The following is a 21081-nucleotide window of genomic DNA, read 5'->3' as shown; positions in this document are numbered from 1 at the left end:
CATCTCAAGACTTCAAACCACTGATGGTCAGCAGACCAACTGTATATGTACATGATGATATTAGCCACAAATTGAATGTGACCCATATTTAGGCCCAACATGAATTGTTATTACTTTCTGGGATATAAGAAGTAATGGAGAAGGAAAAGTAAATAAAGATTCTCATTTGAGAAAATGGTGATAACAGAAAAAGTGGAAATACTGTGGGAGAGGATAAGTCCTGTTTTAAATATATTAGACTAATTTACACTTCAACTTCCAGTATCATGGTGATTTGAGCTAATATAGATGCAACTCATATTACCAACACATGAAAATTTTGGATAAAATAACTTTTAATGCATACTTGAAGTCAAAACCAATGGAAAACCCCAGCAAATTATAGCCAAAATGATGGTGTTTCTGATGGGGATGGTGAGGAATCATACCCAGGTATAGTACCAAGGGCTAAGAATATGGATTTTTTTTTTAAAGTTATTTTATTTAGTTATTTCTCCCCCCCCCCTTGTTGTTTGTGCTTGCTGTCTGCTTTCTGTGTCTGTTCATTGTGTGCTCTCTGTGTCTGCTCATCTTCTTTTTATTTTTAAAAAATTTTTATTGTTTTTTTAAAAAAAATACATAGAACACAAAAAATGTTGCATTAACAATTATAAGAGGTTACCTCATACCAGCCCCCTCACCCCACTCCTCCCACATCAACGTCTTTCATCATTGTTGCACATTCATTGTATTTGGTGAATACATTTTGGAGCACTGCTGCACCACATGGATTATAGTTTACATTGTAGTTTACACTCTCCCCCAGTTCTTTCAGTGGGTTATAGCAGGATATATAATGTCCAGCATTTGTCCCTGCAATATCATTTAGGACAACTCCAAGTCCCAAAAATGCCCCCACATCACATCTCTTCTTCCCTCTCCCTGCCCTCAGCAACTACTGTGGCCACTTTCTCCACATCAATGCTACAGTTTCTTTCATTACTAGTCACAACAGTTCTACAGTAGAATAACAGTAAGTCCACTCTAATCCATATTTTATTCCTCCATCCTGTGGACCCTAGGATGGTGATGTTCACTCGAACTCTGTATCGAGAGGGGGCTTAGGTCCCACATGGTTGATGGATGTGATTCTCCTGCTTGAAGTTGTAGGTACTCTCGGTTCCCTGGTATGGTGGTTGACCATCTTCACCTCCTTGTTAGCTGACCAGGGTATGTCCAACAAATTTTCTTCTTTTTAGGAGGCACCAGGAACCAATTCAAGGACCTCCAATGTGGGAGGGAGGTGCCCAGTCACTTGAGCCACCTTCCCTCCCTGCTGTTGTGCTCTCATTTTGTTCCTTCATTGTGTCTCCTTGTTGTGTTATCTTGTTGTGTCAACTCGCCATTCCATTGCGTCAGCTCACTGTCTTTTTCCTCTTCTTTAGAAGGTACCGGGAACAGAACCTGGGACTTCCCATCTGGTAGGCAGGCATCCAACTGCTTGAGCCACATCCCCTTCCTGGAACACAGATTTTAATGACTACATGGCATTCTGCAAAGGACATCCCTATTCAGTGAAGAGGGTCCACAACAACTCTAGCCACCAGTCTGGGGAATCAACAGGGAAGTTTTTCGTTCTCTCTAGGAGTCTGGGAAAGTGCTGGAACATAGATTTGTCTGAGAAAGAAGAATTTCAACACTGCAACACATATTGAAAAGTAGAACAATTCTCAACTTCAGAAATTAAAGTAAAAATTGGTCCTGCCAATCAAACACCTGTGGTTCTCAGAAGCTTCCCAAAGGAAAAAACAATATTCCTCAATTGAGCTCACAAACAGACACAACAAGAAATAAAACAAAATAATACAAAATAAAATAAAATGAAATAACAGGGAAATTTGAATATAGGACCAAATAGAACTTACAGAAATGAAAAATATATAGTCATTGAAATCTTAAAATGCACTTAAAGAGTTAAACAGCATTTAGAAAAGCTAAAGAGACATCAATGAACTGAGAAATGTTAAATAGAAGATAAGAAATGTGAAGATAGAATGAGAAGTCCAATTTGTATCTAATAGGAATTCCTGAAGATGATAATAGAGAAAATGGGAAAGAGGAAACGTTAAAAGGAATGATGGCTGATAGTTTTCTAGAACAGATAGAAGATAAGAATGTTCAGTTGAGAAAAAGCACAAGTCTGAAGTAGAATAAAGAAAAATAAATTTACAACTAGACACATCATAATAAAACTGTAACACAAAATGCAAAGAGAAAATCTTAAAAGCAACAAGAAGGAAAACAAAAATTATCTACAAAGGAATAACAATTGGACATTCAGTAGCTGTCCCCGCAACAACAATAGAGTTCAGGAGAAATGGAATAATATTTTCAAAGGGTGGAGAAAAAATACTGTCCTTCTAGAATTCTATATCTAGTTATAAAATTCCATGTCATACAGAATTAATGACAAAATAAAGACATTTTCAGGTCAAAATTAGAAGTATTTATTACTCAAAGACCCTTACTGAAAAATAACTACTATAAGATATACTCAAAAAAAGAGGAAATTAAATTTCAAATGAGATATGGTAGAAAAGAAGCAACAATGAGCAAAGAAACATATAAATATAGGTAAATCTAAATACATATTTAGAATAGGAAATTACAATATCAATAATAATGATCAATGGGAGTGGAACTATTATAGCTAGCTAGATGATAGAAGATAGATAGATATAGAATAGATATATAGATAGAGATAGACAGATGATAGATAGATAGATAGATAGATAGATAGATAGATAGATAGATAGATAGAGCTTTGACAATAATAGCCTGGAAGAGAAGAATATTGGTAGAACTTAAAAGTCTTCAAAGGTCTGTTTGAGAAGAGGCTAGAAATTTTAACTACAGGCTTTTTAAAGTGAAGTACTCACATTTAAAATTTAAGAATAACTTCTGACATCCAAGTTAGTAGCGTGAAAAAGGAAATAAAAGTAAGCTGTTGGCAAACTACAGCCTATGAGCCAAGAGCAAAGAATGGTTTTACATTTTAAATAGTCGAAATAAATCAATACAAGAATCATATTTCATGACATGTCAAAATGATATGAAATTCAAATTGACTGCCTCTAAATAAAGTGTTATTGGAGTATAACCATGCTCATTCATTCACATATTGTCTGGAAAAGTTGTGACAAAGCCCACGAAGTCTAAAGTATTTACTATTATGTCCTTTACCAGAATGTTTGCTGATTGTCGATCCCTGCAATCAAAAGTAGAAAAATAGAAAAATAGGGCAGCAAAATGTTCAATACACTACCGAGTAATGTTGCAAGTCATCATCATCATCATCATCATCACTAAAAATCAATAAATAATTTCAAGGTCAACTTTCTGAAAGGTTCATATTAAGTGAAAATGTTCAAGACGTTGTTAGAAATAGAAAACTGGCAAGAGGAAGAGATCAGAACCCCCTTTCCTCAGTTCCTTTGGGATTCAGCTCCTCCCCTGCACGGCCTCTGAGTGCACACCTAGGGGAGAGCACATCTGAAGTGGGCTGAGGCAGCTGGGCCGAGTGCGGTGGTCTGGCCCGGGCTGAGGCCCGCGGTGCTGCCGCAGGCTTCGAGGTGCCGGAGCTCCCTCTCCCTCCTCAGTTGCAGGGTGCCATCATGGTAGCCTCCTGCGTCCAGATGTTCGTGGGTTTCTCAGGCCTCATTGGCTTGCTCATGCGCTTTATTGGCCCCTTGACCATCGCGCCGACCATCTCCCTGGTGGCCCTGCCTCTCTTCGACTCTGCGGGGAATGATGCCGGAGTCCACTGGGGGATCGCGGTCATGTAAGTAGCCTCTGCAGGGCGAGCGGCGCCCGAGTGCTCGCTGGTGGAAGGTCGCCTGGCAAGAATAACAGGAGTCCCGGATATTGGCAAATTCTTGTCATTTGCAAATGTTTTCATGAACAATTATACCTTCAAAAGCAGAGCAGAACATTTATTCACTGTTAATTATTACTCACAGACAGTGAATTAATCATGGACAGTGTAGCAAAATAATTAGTACAGTATTCACAAAAAGTTCATCTTACCAGCCCTCTGCCAGCTGAGCTTTCACTGAGCAAATATTTACAAGCCCATGGTCCTTGGGAAGGGTGCAAAGACATGGCCCCAGCTCTCAACCATCTTATAGTCTAGGAAAGAGATAAGACATCGGTACAAGTAACTGTGATAGCAGGAGACAGTGCTGAGGGTCATGAAGTGCTGTGCATGTTCAGAGGAGCCAGCTGGGAAGATCAGGAAGGCTTCCTGGAGAAAGGCATTAAGCATTTAAACTGAGCTTTGAAGGGACTTGGGGGTGACACTAGGCTCTCTCATTCACTCTGCACCTGTGGTCTGAGGTGAGAGGTGAGGAACAGCAGACCTGCAGAATGATCTGGGAGGGAATGAAGCCCTTGATTTTGCCCTTACTGGCTCGAACTGGATCTATCCAGCTACCAGTCACTTATTTCTCTTAGACTTGGAGAAATAATAGCTTCCTTTCTCCCTATTCCTCTTCAGCCACCAGCAGCCTCCAAAAGGAAACAGCTCACCTTCTCAGAGATGGCAGGGCTCTACCTCTGCTAGAGAGGGGCCCAGAACCTAAAGACACAAGGTGGCTCAGTTTCCCGGGCCACCACGAAAGCCACGTGTGACACTCACGCAGGACAATCCCCAGTTCGCCAGGTTGGGTGTGGTTTACTTTTGTTTCAGGACTGTCTTCCTCATCGTGCTGTTTTCTCAGTACCTGAAAAACATCGCGTTGCCTATACCTGTTTATGGACAAGCGAAGAAGTGTCACACCTCCAAGCTCTACCTGTTTCAGATCTTCCCTGTAAGCAGCACCCCCACCCCGCCCTCTTCCACTCTTAGTTGACTCACCTGGAGCGTGAGGAGCAGTCTCTGTCACTCCCAGGTGGCCCCCACATCGAACACTCCCCTCTACCATGGCCTCTAGTCCTCCAGCTCTCCTTAATCCACCAGAGGGAGCCAGAGGTCTGGCGGGAGCACGCCTTGACCTCTGGCGTCCAGTCCCTCCGGGGTCTTTCTTCAGTACTTCTCTCTGAGGAACAAAGAACCCTGCCTTAGGTCACAGCTCTGGGTACCATTATGGGACAACCTTCTCATGTTCCCAGGACCACCCACACAACAAGGTACTGGGGTGATAGCCAATTTCACCTCTAATTCAATAAAACTAAGAGCCCAAGAGAGAATGGGCTTGATCAAGTTCCTTAGATTAGGTTCTTAATCAATGGCTCATGGGAAGTCTAAATGTCCTAGCAATGACAGTGTATCTCCATTTCCAGAGTCTTCTCTGTTTAATTCATGCCATGGTAAGTATTTATAGCTGTCACCCATTAAAATGTTTGCAAGTTCAGTTTAACTGTGGAGCAAATATATCTCATTGTAATAGCATTGCTTCCACATAATCTCCCTGATCGTTCAACAACTCTATAGGCCAGTGGTCCTACAAGTGAAGAATCACTTGGAGATGGAGACTTAGCTTACAGATTTTGGGGATTCCACTGCCAGAGATTACTTCCTGAAATATGACTGCAGGCTCTGCAGAGCAGTGGTTGTAATTCCATTGTACAGATGAGGAAACTGACTCTGCGAGCTTGGTCCAAGGTCACGTGGCCCAAAATCAGTGGAAAGGGAGCACCCCAGGCTGTGCCCATTCTACTGTACGTTTCTGCCTCTCCTACACAAGGTCTCCCCATAGTTTATTTTCAGTTTCTATGTCCAGCCTCTCCCTTTAGTGCACTAGTTTATTCACTGACACACCAGATTCCTGTTGTCATCGCAAGGGTCGGTAACCCAGTGCTGCCTCATTCAGAGATTTTCTGAACTTCCTCCTTTGCCTAACATCTCTGGGAGGAGACCTTGCAGGGGCTGGGAGGGCGAGGCTGAAAGTGCTCAAGGACCTCCCTCTGGCAGGTGCTGCTGGCGCTCTGCCTCTCCTGGCTCCTCTGCTTCGTGCTCACCGTCACCAACGCCCTCCCCTCGGCCCCCACGGCCTATGGGTACCTGGCGCGTACCGACGTCAAAGGCAGCGTCCTGAGCCAGGCGCCGTGGTTTCGCCTCCCTTATCCAGGTACTGATGGGATGAGTGCCCCTGCTTGCCTGGGACACGTGTCCTTGGAGTTGTCCACGGAGCAGCGGAACAGGATGCTGGATGGATAGGGCTGGGGAGGGATTTTCTCCAAGGGCTCTGACATGGAGGGTCAAACTCAAGTGAGTTCATATATGACCCCTAAGAGAAGAAGGGGCTGCAAAGACTCCCACTCCCAGACTTACCTCAGAGACGGCTGTACCCCTCACTCCACACCTCCACACCTGCTCAGGACCCATAAATTTTGGGGTGAGAGGGAGGCAGAGAAACGCCGACCTCCCAGCTAGGTCTTTAGATCTCCTCGAGGATTAGGTGGGTCCCATTCAGTGGAGGTGGGGGACTGAATTAGAATATTTCAGAGCAACAAGTTCAAGTGTATCACTCGGGGCCCCTCTGGTCCCCCTTCCCTACAGTTCTTGGTTTGGGCTGTATAAATCAAGGCTCCGAGTTCCAGGGAGGGCTGGCTTGGCCTTAAGGACTGACGCTCGGGGCTCCGGGAGGAGGAGGCTCAGCTTGCAAATGCTCCAAGGCCTTCCTCGGAAGCAGGCCCACGGTTGGCTCTTTTCATGAACAGGGACCTCACTGTCCGGGAGGACTGGTTGGGCTGGAGCTCAGAGCTAAGGCCTCTGCTCGTTGTGAGGTTGGACAACATGACATGCTGGCCCAGTTTCCAAAGCCTTCCGGAGATGTCTCTGGCAAAGAAATGACTTGGGGTTCAGCAGCCTCTGATCTTTTGAATTAATGTTTCCTCTGTTTTGCATTTGCAGGGCAGTGGGGTCTCCCTACCATCAGCTTGGCTGGGGTCTTTGGGATCATCGCAGGGGTGATCTCCTCCATGGTGGAATCCGTGGGCGATTATTACGCCTGTGCCCGGCTGGTGGGGGCCCCGCCCCCCCCGAAGCATGCCATCAACCGCGGTATCGGCATTGAGGGTCTCGGCTGCCTGCTGGCTGGAGCCTGGGGGACAGGGAACGGCACCACCTCCTACAGCGAGAATGTCGGGGCACTGGGCATCACCCGGGTAAGGCTGCTGGTGGTGGCGGTGGTGGTGGGTCCCCTGAATCTGTCACTTGATGTCTTGGTTAACAGGTTATTACAAACTAAGTGGCTTAAAAAAACTTGAATCTACTATCTGACAGTCCTGGAGCTCAGAATCCAACTTGGGTCTCCCTGGGCTAACATCAAGGTGTGGGCAGAGCTATGAGAAAACTGGTTTCCTCTAGCCTTTTCCAGTCTAGAGGTTGCCAGCATTCCTTGATTGTGGCCTCCTTCCTCTGTCTTCAAAGCTGGCAGCATTGCCTCTCTTGGACCACTCTTCCGCAGTCACATCTCCCTCTGGCCACAGCCGGGAAGGCTTCTCTGCTTTTAAGGCACGGGTTCTTAACCAGGGGTCGTCGAGCTTGAATTGAAATGCAAAAAGTGTTATTCTTTTGGGGACATGTTGGTGCAGGGGTGATAATTTATTAAGTAACACATAGTATAGTGTGAACTTAGTAAGGGATCCGTGGTTTTCACCTGACTGGCAGAGGGATCCGTGGAACAAAAAATGTTAAGAACCCCTGTTTATAAGGAGTCATTTGATGACATTGGACCCACCTGGATAATCCTGGATAATCTTCCCATCTCAAAGTCCTTAACCCAATCACAGCTGCAAAGTCTGTTTTGCCCTGTAAAACAGCCTTTCACAGCTTTGGAGATTAGGAAGTGGCACACATTTTGGGGACTGTTATTCTGCCTACCACCCTTGACTTACGGTTGTGGCGATTCCACTGGCAGAAAGTCTTTCCTAGTACTGGCAGAAGATCAGGGGCTTTGCAAGCACTGAAGAAATTCCTTACTTTCTGAAGCTTACTGGCCCAGCCCTGTGTACAAGCTCCAAACCCGAATATTCAGCTACCTCTTGGTCCTCCCCACCAGAATGTCCCAAGGCCACCTTGCACTCAGCATGTGCCCTTCCCATCCTTTCTTCTCCTCTAATTCCTGTCTTGTGAGTTCACCTAGTCACCCAAGTCATCCTTAACCACCTCACCCATCCTAACTGTCCTCAAACACCTGAGGATTCTATTTTCTCAACACCCCAGGCACATTTTGTGCCCTTCACCATCCCCATTGCCACCGCTTCATCTCTTGCACGGACACTGCAGTAGCCCCTAATGTTCTTTTCCATCTCTAATTCACCTCCCATGTGGCTGCCCAAGGATCTTTCTAGAACCCAATTCTGATTAGATTAGTCCCTGCTTAAAACCTATCTGTGGCTCCCCATTTCCCTCAGTAAAGCCCCATAAAGTAAATTCACAAGATTTCTGCAGAAGGTGTTCTGCAAAGTGACTTTGAAAAAATCTTAGTATGTTGCTTCCCACTTGCTTCAGTATATCTTTGTACTGATTACCAACACAAGTCCTCTGATCTTTGGAAAAATACTAATTCCCCCCACTCCCCACCCTGCTTTTTCTTATTGCTCTCAATGATTGTAATATATGGCCTGGGTGGCATCTCATCTTTCTAGCAGCAAATCTGGCCACCTCTCTATCCTGCATGGCCTCTGGCATACAGTGGGGCTAAAAATCTGTGAGCAAGTAAGTGAAGCCAGCAGCCAACCTTACAGTAAGTCCTGTGTGCTGTGTCACCATGGACTCTTTGATAATTGCCCAAGGTTTCAAAATCTTCAGGGCAAGGGAGGGGAACATTTTTCTGCATAAAGACCACTGACCCACACAGAAATATAGCAGAAGAGGGGTACAGAGCAAATCATTTTCACACGAGAGAGAGAAAAAATTTAAAATAGAACAGAAAATTATATTCCATAAACAGAATGAACATTCTTTGTATGTCATTTCTAAACTAAGGCCCTTTAGAAGAGAGGGAAGGAGCAGGAAAGAAAGATACCTAGGCATAGAATAGGCTACAAATCAAGTACAAAATAGATTAATTCTGAAATGGCACGCTAGGCAAAGGCTACTTGCTTTTGTGGACCCACAGCTCCGCCTGGTGGTCTTTTAAAGTATCACTTCTAATAATGTGAACCCTTTTGCATCTTTACTATGATGGGCTCAGACCATTTTTTGGTTCTCACCACTTACCAGTGGAATCAGGCTGAAGGCTGAAGATCTCCCATCACTTCTTTAATTTGTCTTGGCTCTTTGCCCAGGGCTGCATAATATGTACATGTGAGGTAGAAGCATGGGGGAGAGGGGAGGGTAAAACTTCTATCTTTATTTGAGACCATCAGCATATCCAAAGGGCATTTGTTGAGCCTGACAAATTGATCTGTTGTGCTTGTATTAATGCCTTTGTTCCCACCATTAATTGTTAGTGTTGTAAACAAAACAAATGCTCTTTTGATGAGTAAGAATCTCTAATGAAGACAGTTAAATAAATAAGCTCTTAGAATGGGAAGGCAAGAAAAAGGAAAGGCAGCATCTGTTACGTCAGAGCCCCATCAATGGAGTTTAACTAGTTAACGTCAGAGGACCTTTTCTGAGCTGGGGGTAAACACAAATGATTAAGAAACAGATTCAGTCAAGAACTGCCCAAATATTTTCATTGACAATAGACTCGTGATGCTTTAAGACAAGGGAATTTGCTGTACAGCCCCTCCTCCCCCCTTTTTTTTGCAAGTTGGAAAATAGTTTAATGATCACTCACCAAAATCCACAGGAGGTTCTTAAGTGTTTACAAGGAAAAAGTGTTCCATTACTGCTGCCATCATTGTACCCTTTATGGTAGAGTATCATTCATAAGTCAAAAGTCCTTTAATCAGGGAAGCAGCTAGGACTCAATCAGTTGGGCTCCCGTCTACCATATGGGAGGCCCTGGGTTTGAGTCCCGGGGCCTCCCTGTGAAGGTACGCTCATCTGCACGTCATGGAGAGCCACTTGCCTGCAAGTGCCGTGGAGTCCCGCTGACCCACAAGCGCTGTGGAGAGCCGAATCAGCAAGGTAACGCAACAAAAAGGGAGACAAGTGAAAAAAAACAACACAGAAGAGCACACAGCAAATGGACACAGAGAGCAGAGAGCAAGCAAGCCTCAAGGGGGGGGGGGGTGGATTAAAAAAAAGTAATTTAATCTACTTAAAACTAGACATAAAAAGCATTGTATGTCCTCCCATGGCCCCCTGGGTGGACTGTGGGAGAATGTGGACTATGATGTGGACCATTGACCATGAGGTGCAGCTGTGCTCAGAGATGTATTCACCAAGTGCAATGAACGTCTCATGATGATGGAGGAAGTTGTTGTTATGGGGGAGGAGTGGGGTGAGGGGGGTGGGGCGTATATGGGGACCTCATATTTTTTTAATGTAACATTAAAAAAATAAATAAAGACAAAAAAAAAGCAACCTAAGTTATAGCGACTTCAGGCTTCAGTGTGAAGCCATCAACGCTCTCTTAGCAGGCTTTATTCTCTTCAAAAGCAGCTCCCTATCCAGAGGATGCTCAAGGCCCATGCACCTTTCTTCTTCCCACCGGCCATGAAACAGTTAAATGTCTCACTGTGGCCTAAGAGGCCCCTGATATTTAGTCAAGGCAAGTATGAAATGGGCGCATACCTTCCTCTAGGTGTGATGAATAGCAGAGTTTTGAGGAAGATGTAAAAAGCTTTAAATCCTTGGTGGACTGAGATACTGAAGCAACAGTGCAGAAAGTCTCATGAGACAGGAAATCTGGAAGCAGTACTTCTTCCTTCAGTAACAGTCCTTTCAAGTCTTTGGCCAAGAAGAAAATTATTTTTGTGTGCTTTTAGTTAGGGATCTGCCCCTTTGACTTTAACCTCTGCACAGCCTCCCTCATGTATTTGGGTCGTAGTGGTGGCATTTCTCCCCACTTCTCAGGCACATCTAGTGTTTCTTCTATCACCTCCTGACAAAGACCTTGGAAATACCAGGCATAGCAATAATGGCATTCTGAGATAGAGGTGCCAGTGATGGAATGGATCAAACTTTTTCTTTTTTATTAGTTGTTTGATATTTAATACTTAGATTGAAGTTCAACATGCAAAAAATGAATTAATGAATGAATAAGTGAATAAAATGAAAGAGTGCAAGTTATGAAAGTAAGGTGTAGGACACACATTTGACTTAATGAGTTCAATTGGGGTGTAGGGCAGCACACTTCAATGTGTCCTGTGGCAACAAAATCCCAACTTCTGACCTTGGCCAACAGAGCCCTAGGCAATCAGGATCCAGCTCTTCTCCTGCCTTTCCCCTTCTCCTTTGCACTGCCACCAGCCTAACCATCTTCAAGTTACTTAAAACCAATATTCTTGGGAGCAGATGTAGCTCAGGTAGTTGAGCACCTCCTTCTCATGTATGAGGCCCCAGGTTTGATCCCTGGTACCTCCTAAAAAAACAAACAAACAAACAAACAACAACAAAAAACTCTCATTGGGGAGCAGATACAGCTCAGTGGTTGGCAACTGCTTCCCATGTACAAGGACCTGGGTTCAATCCCTGGTACCTCCTGAAAATAAACAAACAAACAAAAAAATCAATATTCTTTTCTTGCCTTAGGGATTCTGCAAATGCCTCTGTCCATTATACAACCCATGTTCACAAAATCTACTTTCACCTCCCATCCCCATTTTACTTTGCTAGTCCTTTCTATCCAACAGCTTTCTCACTGAATACCAATTATCACAGAGCCTTCCCTGACCACCTAATCTAAAGCAGATCCATTTTATTATATTCTTTTTTTAATGCTTAATTTATACAGAATTTCTATTTAGATTTATTGTATAGGTTTAGAAATGGAAAATAAAAAGTAAAAAATCAGGGGGAGTAGATGGGGTATACAGGAATTCTCTATACTATTTTTTTAAGGAGTATGGTTATTTACTTAATTTTTAAATTATCTTTTTTTTTAAAAATATACATAGATCACACAAAATATTGTACTAAAAAATATAAGAGGTTCCCACATACTTTCACTCCTCACTGTCCACTCCTCCCACAGCAGGAACCTCTTTCATCAGTGTGGCACATTCATTGCATTTGATGAATACATTTTGGAACACTGCTACACAGCATAGATTATAGCTTACATTGTAGTTTACACTCTCTCTCAGTCCATTCAGTGGGTTATGGCAGGATATATAATGTCCTGCATCTGTCCCTGCAATATCATTCAGGACAACTCCAAGTCCCGAAAATGCCCCCATATTACACCTCTTCTTCCCTCTCCCTGTCCTCAGCAAGTCCCATGGCTACTGTCTCCACATCAATGATATACTTTCTTCCATTGCTAGAATCACAATAATCCTATAGTAGAATACCAGTAAATCCACGTTAATCCATATTTTATTCCTCCATCCTGAGGACCCTGGGATAGTGATATCCATTCTATCTCTAAATCAAGAGGGGGCTTAGATCCCACATGGCTGATGGATGGGATTCTCCTGCTTGCAGTTGTAGATTCTGTCGGTTCCCTGGTGTGGTGGTTGACCATTCTCACCTCCCTGTTAACTGCCCTGGGTAAGTCCAATGAACTGTAAAGTAGATGTTGCAACTCTGCTGAGGCTCAGGGCCCAGCTGGCACATGGCCAGTCCAGAGATTCAAGTCTCCTGAGCATACACCAACCCCAGTGCTAACCACAGGTTCAGTAAAAGTGACAGAAGAGGCATGTGTAGGGAAGTCACATCGAGTCCAACTCCATCACACTCAGGAGCACAAATTCCAAAGTAGGGCCCACTGGCAAGGCACTGGACTCCAGAGCCATCTGCCATGACCGTAGGACCTGGGTGTCTCCGTAGCCCTCAGGAGCACCACTACCTGGGGTTGTATCCACTTTGGCTGTCTCTGGGATCCTGCTGAGACGTGCATAACTGTGACCCCTCTGATGACCTTCCAACTCATTTTGAAGTCTCTTGGCCATATAAATTCTCTTGTCTTCACCATTTCCCCCCTTTTATTCAATGTCTTTTTCTAGTTGCGTCACCAGCAGGTGCTTGGTAATAATCCCTCTGTGCCAGGAGATCTCATCCCTGGGAGTCATGTTCTACCCTGGGGGGAAGGTAAAGCATTTACATGCTGAGTTTGGCTTAGAGAGTGACCACATTGGAGCAACAAGGGAGCTCTCAGGTGGTAACTCTTAGGCATCCTGCAGCCCTAGGCCAAGCTGAAATTTCAAGCACACAGGTTCATAAGCATAGTCATCAGTATCAAGGGCCCATCATTGGACTGTCCTTCTTTAGTGGTCTTTGCCCTTGCAAAGCCTTTGAGATCCAAAGCTTCTTAAAAATTGAAGTCTAATATATTGCCAAACCCCAATCTGGGGAGGCCTGATGTTCTCAGAGGGGAGGGTGTTTTTCAAGAGCATGGGTGGCTCCCAACGGGGGAGGACAGTCTAGTGTGTCGAGTTCAGCATTCTTGCAAGTATCTATGAATCTTGTCCTTCAAGTAGTGAAGGTTTGTTGTCACTGTGGGCCCTGAGGGGCGGAGGAGAGAGGAATAGAATAGATGGAAAAGGGGGTAACTGGGGCCAATGGAAGTGTTCTGCATGATCCTGCAATGACAGATACAGGCCATGTTACATTTCACCATAAATTTATAGAAGTGCATAGCCTAAAATGTAAACCATAATATAACCAAAAATTCATAAAAGTATACAGTCTAAAATGTAAACTATAATGGAACCATGGTTAGTAGCTATGTTTCAATATCTATACATCAGTTGCAGCAAATGTAACATCCACATGTAAAAAGATCATTGCTGGAGAAGGGGGAAAAGGGTTTGATGTTGGGTATATGGGAGTCCCCTATATTCTATATGTGATTTTACTGTGACCTAAAACTTTTTTGAAGACATAACAATAATAATAATTAAAAGGATGTAGACACTGAGGAAAAAATGGAAAATATTGCCTTGCCACTGTGAATACAGGACATCATCTATTACAGTGATGAAAGGCAAAACATCAAAAAAATTTGGATTTTTTCATTTTTTAATAGCCCAATTTATTTTTTACTTTATTTTTGTTTTTCCAAATTATGATGTATTCTATTTTTAATCTTTAAGCCTGTCATTACTTTTTCATTTTCCTAATTCAATTTGGATTGACCTTTTAATGGCTGCTTAGGGAAAGCTGACCAGCAATAGAAGTCATAATGGTTCAGCTGCTCCTCAGGAAAAGAAGAAACCAAGGTTTGCATCTTCTGAATCGCATCTTCATCAACTTTCTGCTTCTTCTCTTTCTTTTCTTTGGTATCTATTTTCAGATTTTTGGCTGCAGGAGTAAGTAATGACAAGTTTTCCCTTTCAACGGTTATTAAATCTGAGGTGTCCTAACTCTTGATCTCGCCCTGCCCTGTCCTGGCTTCTTTCAAGTCCCCATCTCCATCCCCACCAGTTTCCTCCTGGATTATGTCTGCTTCTGTGGACCTGGAGCCCCAGGGAACTGTGGGCATCTCATCTGACTTCCCTGTCTCTTCACCTTTGTGTGCAGACAACACACAGGTGTTTTCTATTACTCAGCTGCAACTTTTGAAAATGATACAGAGTGCATCAAGGGCAGAGATTCGTTTTTGTTTCAGTGGATGTCGTTGTCACCCAGATGTCAGGGTTATCCCTTGTACCCTAGACCGAAACAACAATCAGTAATGTCCAGCATTGGGCGCCTGGTGCGGGGGTAGGTTCCATGATGTAATGGAATGCGGCCATAGTCCACCCTCCTCACAGCAGCATGGTTTTTTGTTTGTTTTAAAACCTTTGTAAAAACTTCATTTTATTTCAAGATCAAATAGTCACTGGAAGGCGGTGAAACTTACATTCTTAGCATACCAGTACTTCCAGCTACTTCTAGCGACTCAACCAGATCACATTTCTTAGTCAATTCTGATACTTCAGAACACAGAGCAACAATTAATCCTCTCCCCATAGAAATGACCTAGGGAAATACTCACTTTTAAGATTCTGGGTGCTGCATAAGAGGATTCATCTCAGTTTTGTATCCTAAAATAATCTCTCTGTATATGAAGGAGAAATCATAGTTTATATATATCTCCATAATGATTCCTTGTTGAGAAAATCCATCACTGTCCAAATTGAGATGTATTGACTAATAATAATGACATGTAATAATTTCCATAAGGGAACTTTTTGAAATGTAAATCTAAAACCTGTGACCACCCTGTTTAAAAGCCCTCTATGAAGATTTCTCTTGTCTTTGGATTTTATTCTAACTTCTTTGCATAGCTGCCAGGGTCCTGCATGTCCAGCCCTCGCCTTCCTCTTCAATCTCATCTCCTACCTCTCTCCTGCTTCACTGAGCTCCAGGCACATGATTTTCCTTCTGTTCTCAAACCACCCAGGCACCTATCTCCACAGGGTCTGCATTTGCTCTTTCCTTTCTGGAATGCTCTCCCACCAAGTCTTCTGTGCAGCTACTTTTTACCCCTAGGCAGACCTTCCTTGCCCACCCACTCTAAAGCCTCCCATGCCAGCCATGCTCCACCCCATTACCTTGTGTTTTTGTCTTCACGGCCCATCTTGCTACTGGAAATCCTTTCTTTGTCCTTCCCTGTTTGGTATCTTGCTTTACCTACAAAGCAACAGACAATGTGGAAATGTAAGTGGTGGGGTCTGAATCGGACAGGTGTGGTGTGTGAACTCCCAATGCTGTCTACAACCCTCTGGGGACTGACTACCAGGCTGGAGACAGGAGAGCTGAGCGCCCAGGCCCAGCCACCATGGGGCTCTGGGCTCCTCATTCCCCCTCCTTGGGCTTCAGGTTTCTCTTCTGAAAAATAAGAGATTGTCTAGGTTTCCTCCCTGCCCTGGCCTTCTGTGATTCCTTAAATGTGCACTTATTAGATACAACCTGCTTACACCAGCCCTGGGGGAAAGGGGTGGCTGTAGAAGGTAAAAGACATGAAAGTCCTGTCCCTGGGGAGCCTGTGATCTGATAGGAAATTATAGATTACCATGTGAGGGACATCACCACAAGCCATGTGCTGAGATGGAGCCTTATGCAGAAATTTATACATAACTCTGTGCTTCGGAGACCAGAGGACCCCAAGTACCAAGAATGAGACAGGCTGCAAAAATCATCACCATTTATTGAGTGTGTCCTATGTCCAGTGCTTACTGTCATTCTAGGCACTTCCCCTACATTACCTAATTTAATCTTTTGGAGTCGGTATTCTTAATCCCACTTGGTAAATGTGGAGGCCGACATTCAGGGAGGTCAGGTAATATGCCTAAAGTCACACAGCTATTTAGAGGCAGAGCTGGGATTCGGCACTGAAATTCCCATTCTTAAGCCTTGGGCCACACTGCTTCCCAAAGGAGACGTCTTGCTTCCCTATAAAGGCTTCTTAGAGGAGGAACATTTGAGTCACTGGAAGACAGCCCCGGGAACAGCAGCGTGGACAGGTTGGGGCAGGGGCCGGCCAAGCCCCTAAGATCATGCCCCCATCCTTTCCCAAAGCCCATTTGGGAGCAGAGGGGGCTGATTGGGGGTTGGAAATTGCTGCTCCTGTGGGTCCCCTGGAAGGTGTTAGGGGAACCCGGGGGCCGGGCAGAGGCGGGCCATGTCCAGCTCCTCCCCCCACAGCCTCTAGGGTGTCTGGCCTGCTGACTCCTCTTTCCCACCTCCCTGGGTCCTGCAGGTGGGGAGCAGGATGGTGATTGTAGCCGCGGGCTGCGTGCTGCTCCTAATGGGCGTCTTTGGGAAGATCGGGGCTGCGTTTGCCACCATCCCAGCCCCTGTGATCGGAGGCCTGTTCCTGGTGATGTTTGGGGTCATCACTGCCGTGGGGATTTCCAATCTACAGGTGAGGCGAGGCGCCCTGCCAAGCAAAGTGGCATCTCTTGAAAGAAGTCCATGAAGAATGAGATGAATGGGCCCAGGCTAGGGGAGGAGAGAGAAGGGAATCTTTGGTCCTAGAAACCACACTGGCCCTCAAATGGAATAACAGCCAGAAGAAGCATCCAAACCTCATCAACCAGAGTGAATTATCTAAACAGCTCTGCTCCCAGGGTGGGGTGGGCACGGGGGCTCGGGCTTGTCCCTGAGAGCATGGGACCACTCCAAGGCCAGGCTTGCCCACCCTCTCTGGAGAGGCCACAGGTGTAGGGGAAGGGGCCCCTGAAGGGGTGCTGGTGTTGCCTGAGCTGGGCCTGCTCTGGGACGTTTCTCCTGCAGTACGTGGACATGAACTCATCCAGGAACCTCTTCGTCTTTGGCTTCTCCATCTACTGTGGGCTCGCCGTTCCCAACTGGGTGAACAAGAACCCTGAGAAGCTCCAGACAGGTGATTCTCTGTGCCCCCAACTGCTACCGCCCCAGGGTTAGAGCCAGTGAGGCTCTGCCCTTGAGGGAAGAAAGCCCTTGGTCCTTGTGAATTCCTGTCACTTTTGTCTCCATTCTAGGGATTCTCCAACTGGACCAGGTCATCCAGGTGCTGCTGACCACGGGCATGTTTGTGGGTGGATCTCTGGGCTTTCTACTGGACAACACCATCCCTGGTAGGGCTCACCTTCGCTCTGGGAACAAGCGGGTCAGCATTTGGGCCACCCAGGGACTGTCTCCTAGCCCTGACGACCATGTCATCCTGGTCACTCCATGGGGTGTAAGGTCCCTATGGTGGGAAATACATGAGAGTAGAAAGAAAAAGGCACAGTGCCTGCTCTCTTAGAGTCTACAACTAGCTGGTGAAGGAGACCACACATGTATTTATATATTCATTCACATTTTCAAGAAAAATCCATCAAGGACCAGAAGTACTCCCTGTTTCCAGAAATCCTACAAACTAAAAGGGGAGAAAGAAGAAAACAGAAAATTCCAATCCAGTGTAATAAGTGCTGTGATGAATAAACTGAGTATACAAGTACTGAGGAAGTAGGTAGGCGAGGAGTCAAGAGGCTTCCAAAAGAGGCTGTCTAAGCCCATTCTCCCCTCCTCTGCTGGCAGAGGTAAATGCTCCTTTCTTTGACCCTCCCACAGCCTCTTGTAAGGACCTCCATGAGCGCACCTGCTTCATTGTATCCCATCTCCCACATTTCTTCTCTCCGTCAAATGTAAAATGCATCCCCATTCCAGAAACCTTAAAATGTGGAAGTGCCTGCCTCCTGCAGTTGAGGAAAGGACTGTGTTTCACACATGGCTGAACCCCGGTGAGCCCCACGGTCAGCCACGCAGTAGTTGCTCAGGGAAAGCTTGGTGAACTGAGTGAGCTGAGCCGTGATTCTTGAGCTGGGCTTGGAGGAGGAGGAGGAGGCCCTGTCGGCAGGTGGGGGCCCAGTGTGCAAAAGCACCCAGAGGCGATCTCGCGAGTGCCGGCAGGGGGCGCAGAGGCTCCCTCCGCCCCACTTCCTCACCCCCTCCCACTCCATCGCATCTCCGCCCAGCCTTGACCTCTTCTGTCTCCTATTAGGAAGCCAGGAGGAGAGAGGCCTCCTGGCCTGGAATCAAATCCAGGAAGAGTCCGAGGAGAGTTTGAGGGCCTCGGAGGTCTACCACCTCCCCTTTGGGATTGGCACCAAGTTCTGCACTTCCTCCTGCCTCCGGTACCTCCCCTTCTGGCCCAGGCTGGAACCGTGGAACAGGGGAGGTGGAGTAAGCCAGCTCACCCTCTGCTCCCGGGATGCCACGGGAGAGCGCCGGAAGGATGCCTCGGAAACCAGGGTGTAGGGATTGTCCTCAGGCATGCCCGGAGCCCCTCCCCGGGAGCATCTGCTGCTCTCCCTGTCTGCAGACTGGGGTCCCCGCCGGCCTGAGCAGCTCCCAGCCTGGTGACTGTGGCAGCCAAATATGTATTAGATTAAGATCATGATACATTTTGTGTGATCTATGTATCTTTAAAAAAAAAAAAGACAATAAAAAAAAAAAACACAACAACATCATGATAAGAAAGCTTCTACCAGTCACTTAGTCACTAAAGACTGGCCTCAAGTCCCACTTTTCTACTGTTCTCCAGCTCTCCTATCCGCACCTAAACAAGTGTAACCCGATGTCCTCAACTCTGCTCAGTCTTGCTCTTGGCAGTATTTGCAGCATTGGGAAGAGACCTGACATGGGACAGGGGCAGAGATTGGGCTGCTTGCTGAAAGGTGACCAGGAACAGTTCTTACTTCTTCTCCAAAGGGGCAGGAGGCTCTGCTGGCCTCTCCCTGTCCTCCACCTCTGTCTCCTGCCCCTCCAGGTGGGCTCTTCAGGAGTTGGGAGGACCATGTCTTGTTTCTCCTGCTCCTTCTCTGAGGTCCTGGTGCACCAGCTGTGGTGCAGCTCAGGGAGTTAATCTCCCTGAGTCGATAGCGAGACTGAACACCATGGCTGGCAGTCCCATGTGCTTTCATCACACCCTACTGTCCTCTGCTCTGCCCACAAGCACCCCATGGGCTCCCACTGCTCCTTAGCCTCTCCTCCAGTAGTGACTGCCCTGCCTGGAGAAGGATTCATGGGTTGGGGGAGGTCAGACTCCTCCCGGGTTGGGGAGGGTGCTCAAGAGGCAAAGTCTGGGTGTGGCAGGACAGGACTTGAGCCTTGCTCAGACCCCAGCCTTTTTGTGCACCACAGTGGACTGTAGGCTGCTGGGAAGCTAAGCTCAATTCTGCTACTTTGGACTTCTCTGGGAATTTCCATAGTTTCCCTAGAGAACTCAGGCTTATGCCTTCTATTTTTGATGGGCCCTAGTAAGAAAAATAAACTCAGTCTTTCTATCAACACCTCCTCCACCAAGAATTCCACCCTTGCTTGGCTAAACCCAGTCCCTCTGTTCCCACGAAAAAGAAGGGGAGATATTTTGCTGTGGGTGTCAGAGAAGAGGAACATCTAGTGACCATTCTAGAGACCATTTTTAGTAGGGATTCCACCACCCTCCACCCCCACCAGGCACCCATCTCTGTTTGGCATTGTGGGAGCATTTGCACCTCTAATGAACTTTCCAAAGTTTGGCGATTCCCAGACTCTTATCAAAGTGGACATGACAGAGAGGGGAAGCAAGTGAGTGTATCATGGCCATCATGCATGCATGTTACAAAGTGGGGGTGAGGAGAGGGTGGGTCTACCGAGTATCACCAAGTACCTGTAACTAATGTAATTACAGATTCCTGCTCCATGCTTTGAGCACAAATGTCTTGGAACAGAGGTGTATCTGGGGAGATGGCTGGGAAGGGTGTGGGTAGATGCTCTGGCTATGGTCTTGGGCTTGTTTCCTTCCCTCCCAGAGCTCTTCCAATAAACCTCCCAAATGCCTTCCATGTTCAGGGTAATTTTAATAACTGAGTGACCTTGAGAATGGATGGGATAGTAGGGTTGGGAAGAGAGGCCAGAGACCTGGCTTTGAGATGCAGAAGAGAGGACACGGGTGGAAGAAATAAAAACTGAGATTTCTTAAAGGATGAGTCCCGAAGCCATGAACCAAGGAGGCATGCACAGTGAAACCCCCAGGACCTCAGATTATCTTCAGTTCTTCTGTGTGGTATCTCAATCCAATGGGAAAAATTGTCAGGGAAGAGGGTGGTGACCTTCAGTGTGGGCAATTAGAAGCTCATATATTTAGGGATATATAATCTGAGCTATCTTTATTGGGTGACAGGATCAGAATGGTCAGTCTGGAAAACTCTTGAGGGCACCCTCAGGGAGAACATCAGGCTCCACCCTGCCTAGGACCAGTCTGGTTGCAGTCCTTTAAAACATCATGAAAAAAGGAAGAAGGAGGGAAGCAGACTTGGCCCAATGGATAGGGCGTCCGCCTACCACATGGGAGGTTCGCGGTTCAAACCCCGGGCTTCCTTGACCCGTGTGGAGATGGCCTGTGCACAGTGCTGATGCGGGCAAGGAGTGCCGTGCTGCGCAGGGGTGTCCCCCGTGTAGTGCAAGGAGTGTGCCCCATAAGGAGAGCCGCCCAGTGTGAAAGAAAGTGCAGCCTGTCCAGGAATTGTGCTGCCCACACAGAGAGCTGACACAAGATGATGCAACAAAAAGAGACAAAGATTCCTGGTACCGCTGAGAAGGATAGA

The 21081-nt window shown here is 46.0% G+C and overlaps 1 protein-coding gene across 1 annotated transcript in view; it reads left to right on the top strand.

The window, feature by feature from the left end:
- LOC111767291 (solute carrier family 23 member 1-like) overlaps positions 1 to 18950 on the top strand; it is a 55478-nt gene extending 36528 nt beyond the window's left edge. The window contains exons 5-12 of the mRNA XM_058297416.2: positions 3639 to 3820; positions 4727 to 4847; positions 5951 to 6107; positions 6893 to 7146; positions 16728 to 16892; positions 17264 to 17372; positions 17491 to 17586; positions 18495 to 18950. Coding sequence (XP_058153399.1) covers positions 3639 to 3820; positions 4727 to 4847; positions 5951 to 6107; positions 6893 to 7146; positions 16728 to 16892; positions 17264 to 17372; positions 17491 to 17586; positions 18495 to 18751 — 1341 coding nt within the window. The 3' untranslated portion in view covers positions 18752 to 18950. The remainder of the gene's footprint in view (positions 1 to 3638; positions 3821 to 4726; positions 4848 to 5950; positions 6108 to 6892; positions 7147 to 16727; positions 16893 to 17263; positions 17373 to 17490; positions 17587 to 18494) is intronic.
- The last annotated feature ends 2131 nt before the right edge of the window (positions 18951 to 21081 follow it).

The sequence above is a fragment of the Dasypus novemcinctus genome, chromosome 5, assembly GCF_030445035.2.
Source record: "Dasypus novemcinctus isolate mDasNov1 chromosome 5, mDasNov1.1.hap2, whole genome shotgun sequence".
Taxonomy (NCBI): Eukaryota; Metazoa; Chordata; class Mammalia; order Cingulata; family Dasypodidae; genus Dasypus; species Dasypus novemcinctus.
Note: the sequence above shows the minus strand (reverse complement) of the source record. Positions and strands in the feature narration are given on the sequence as shown.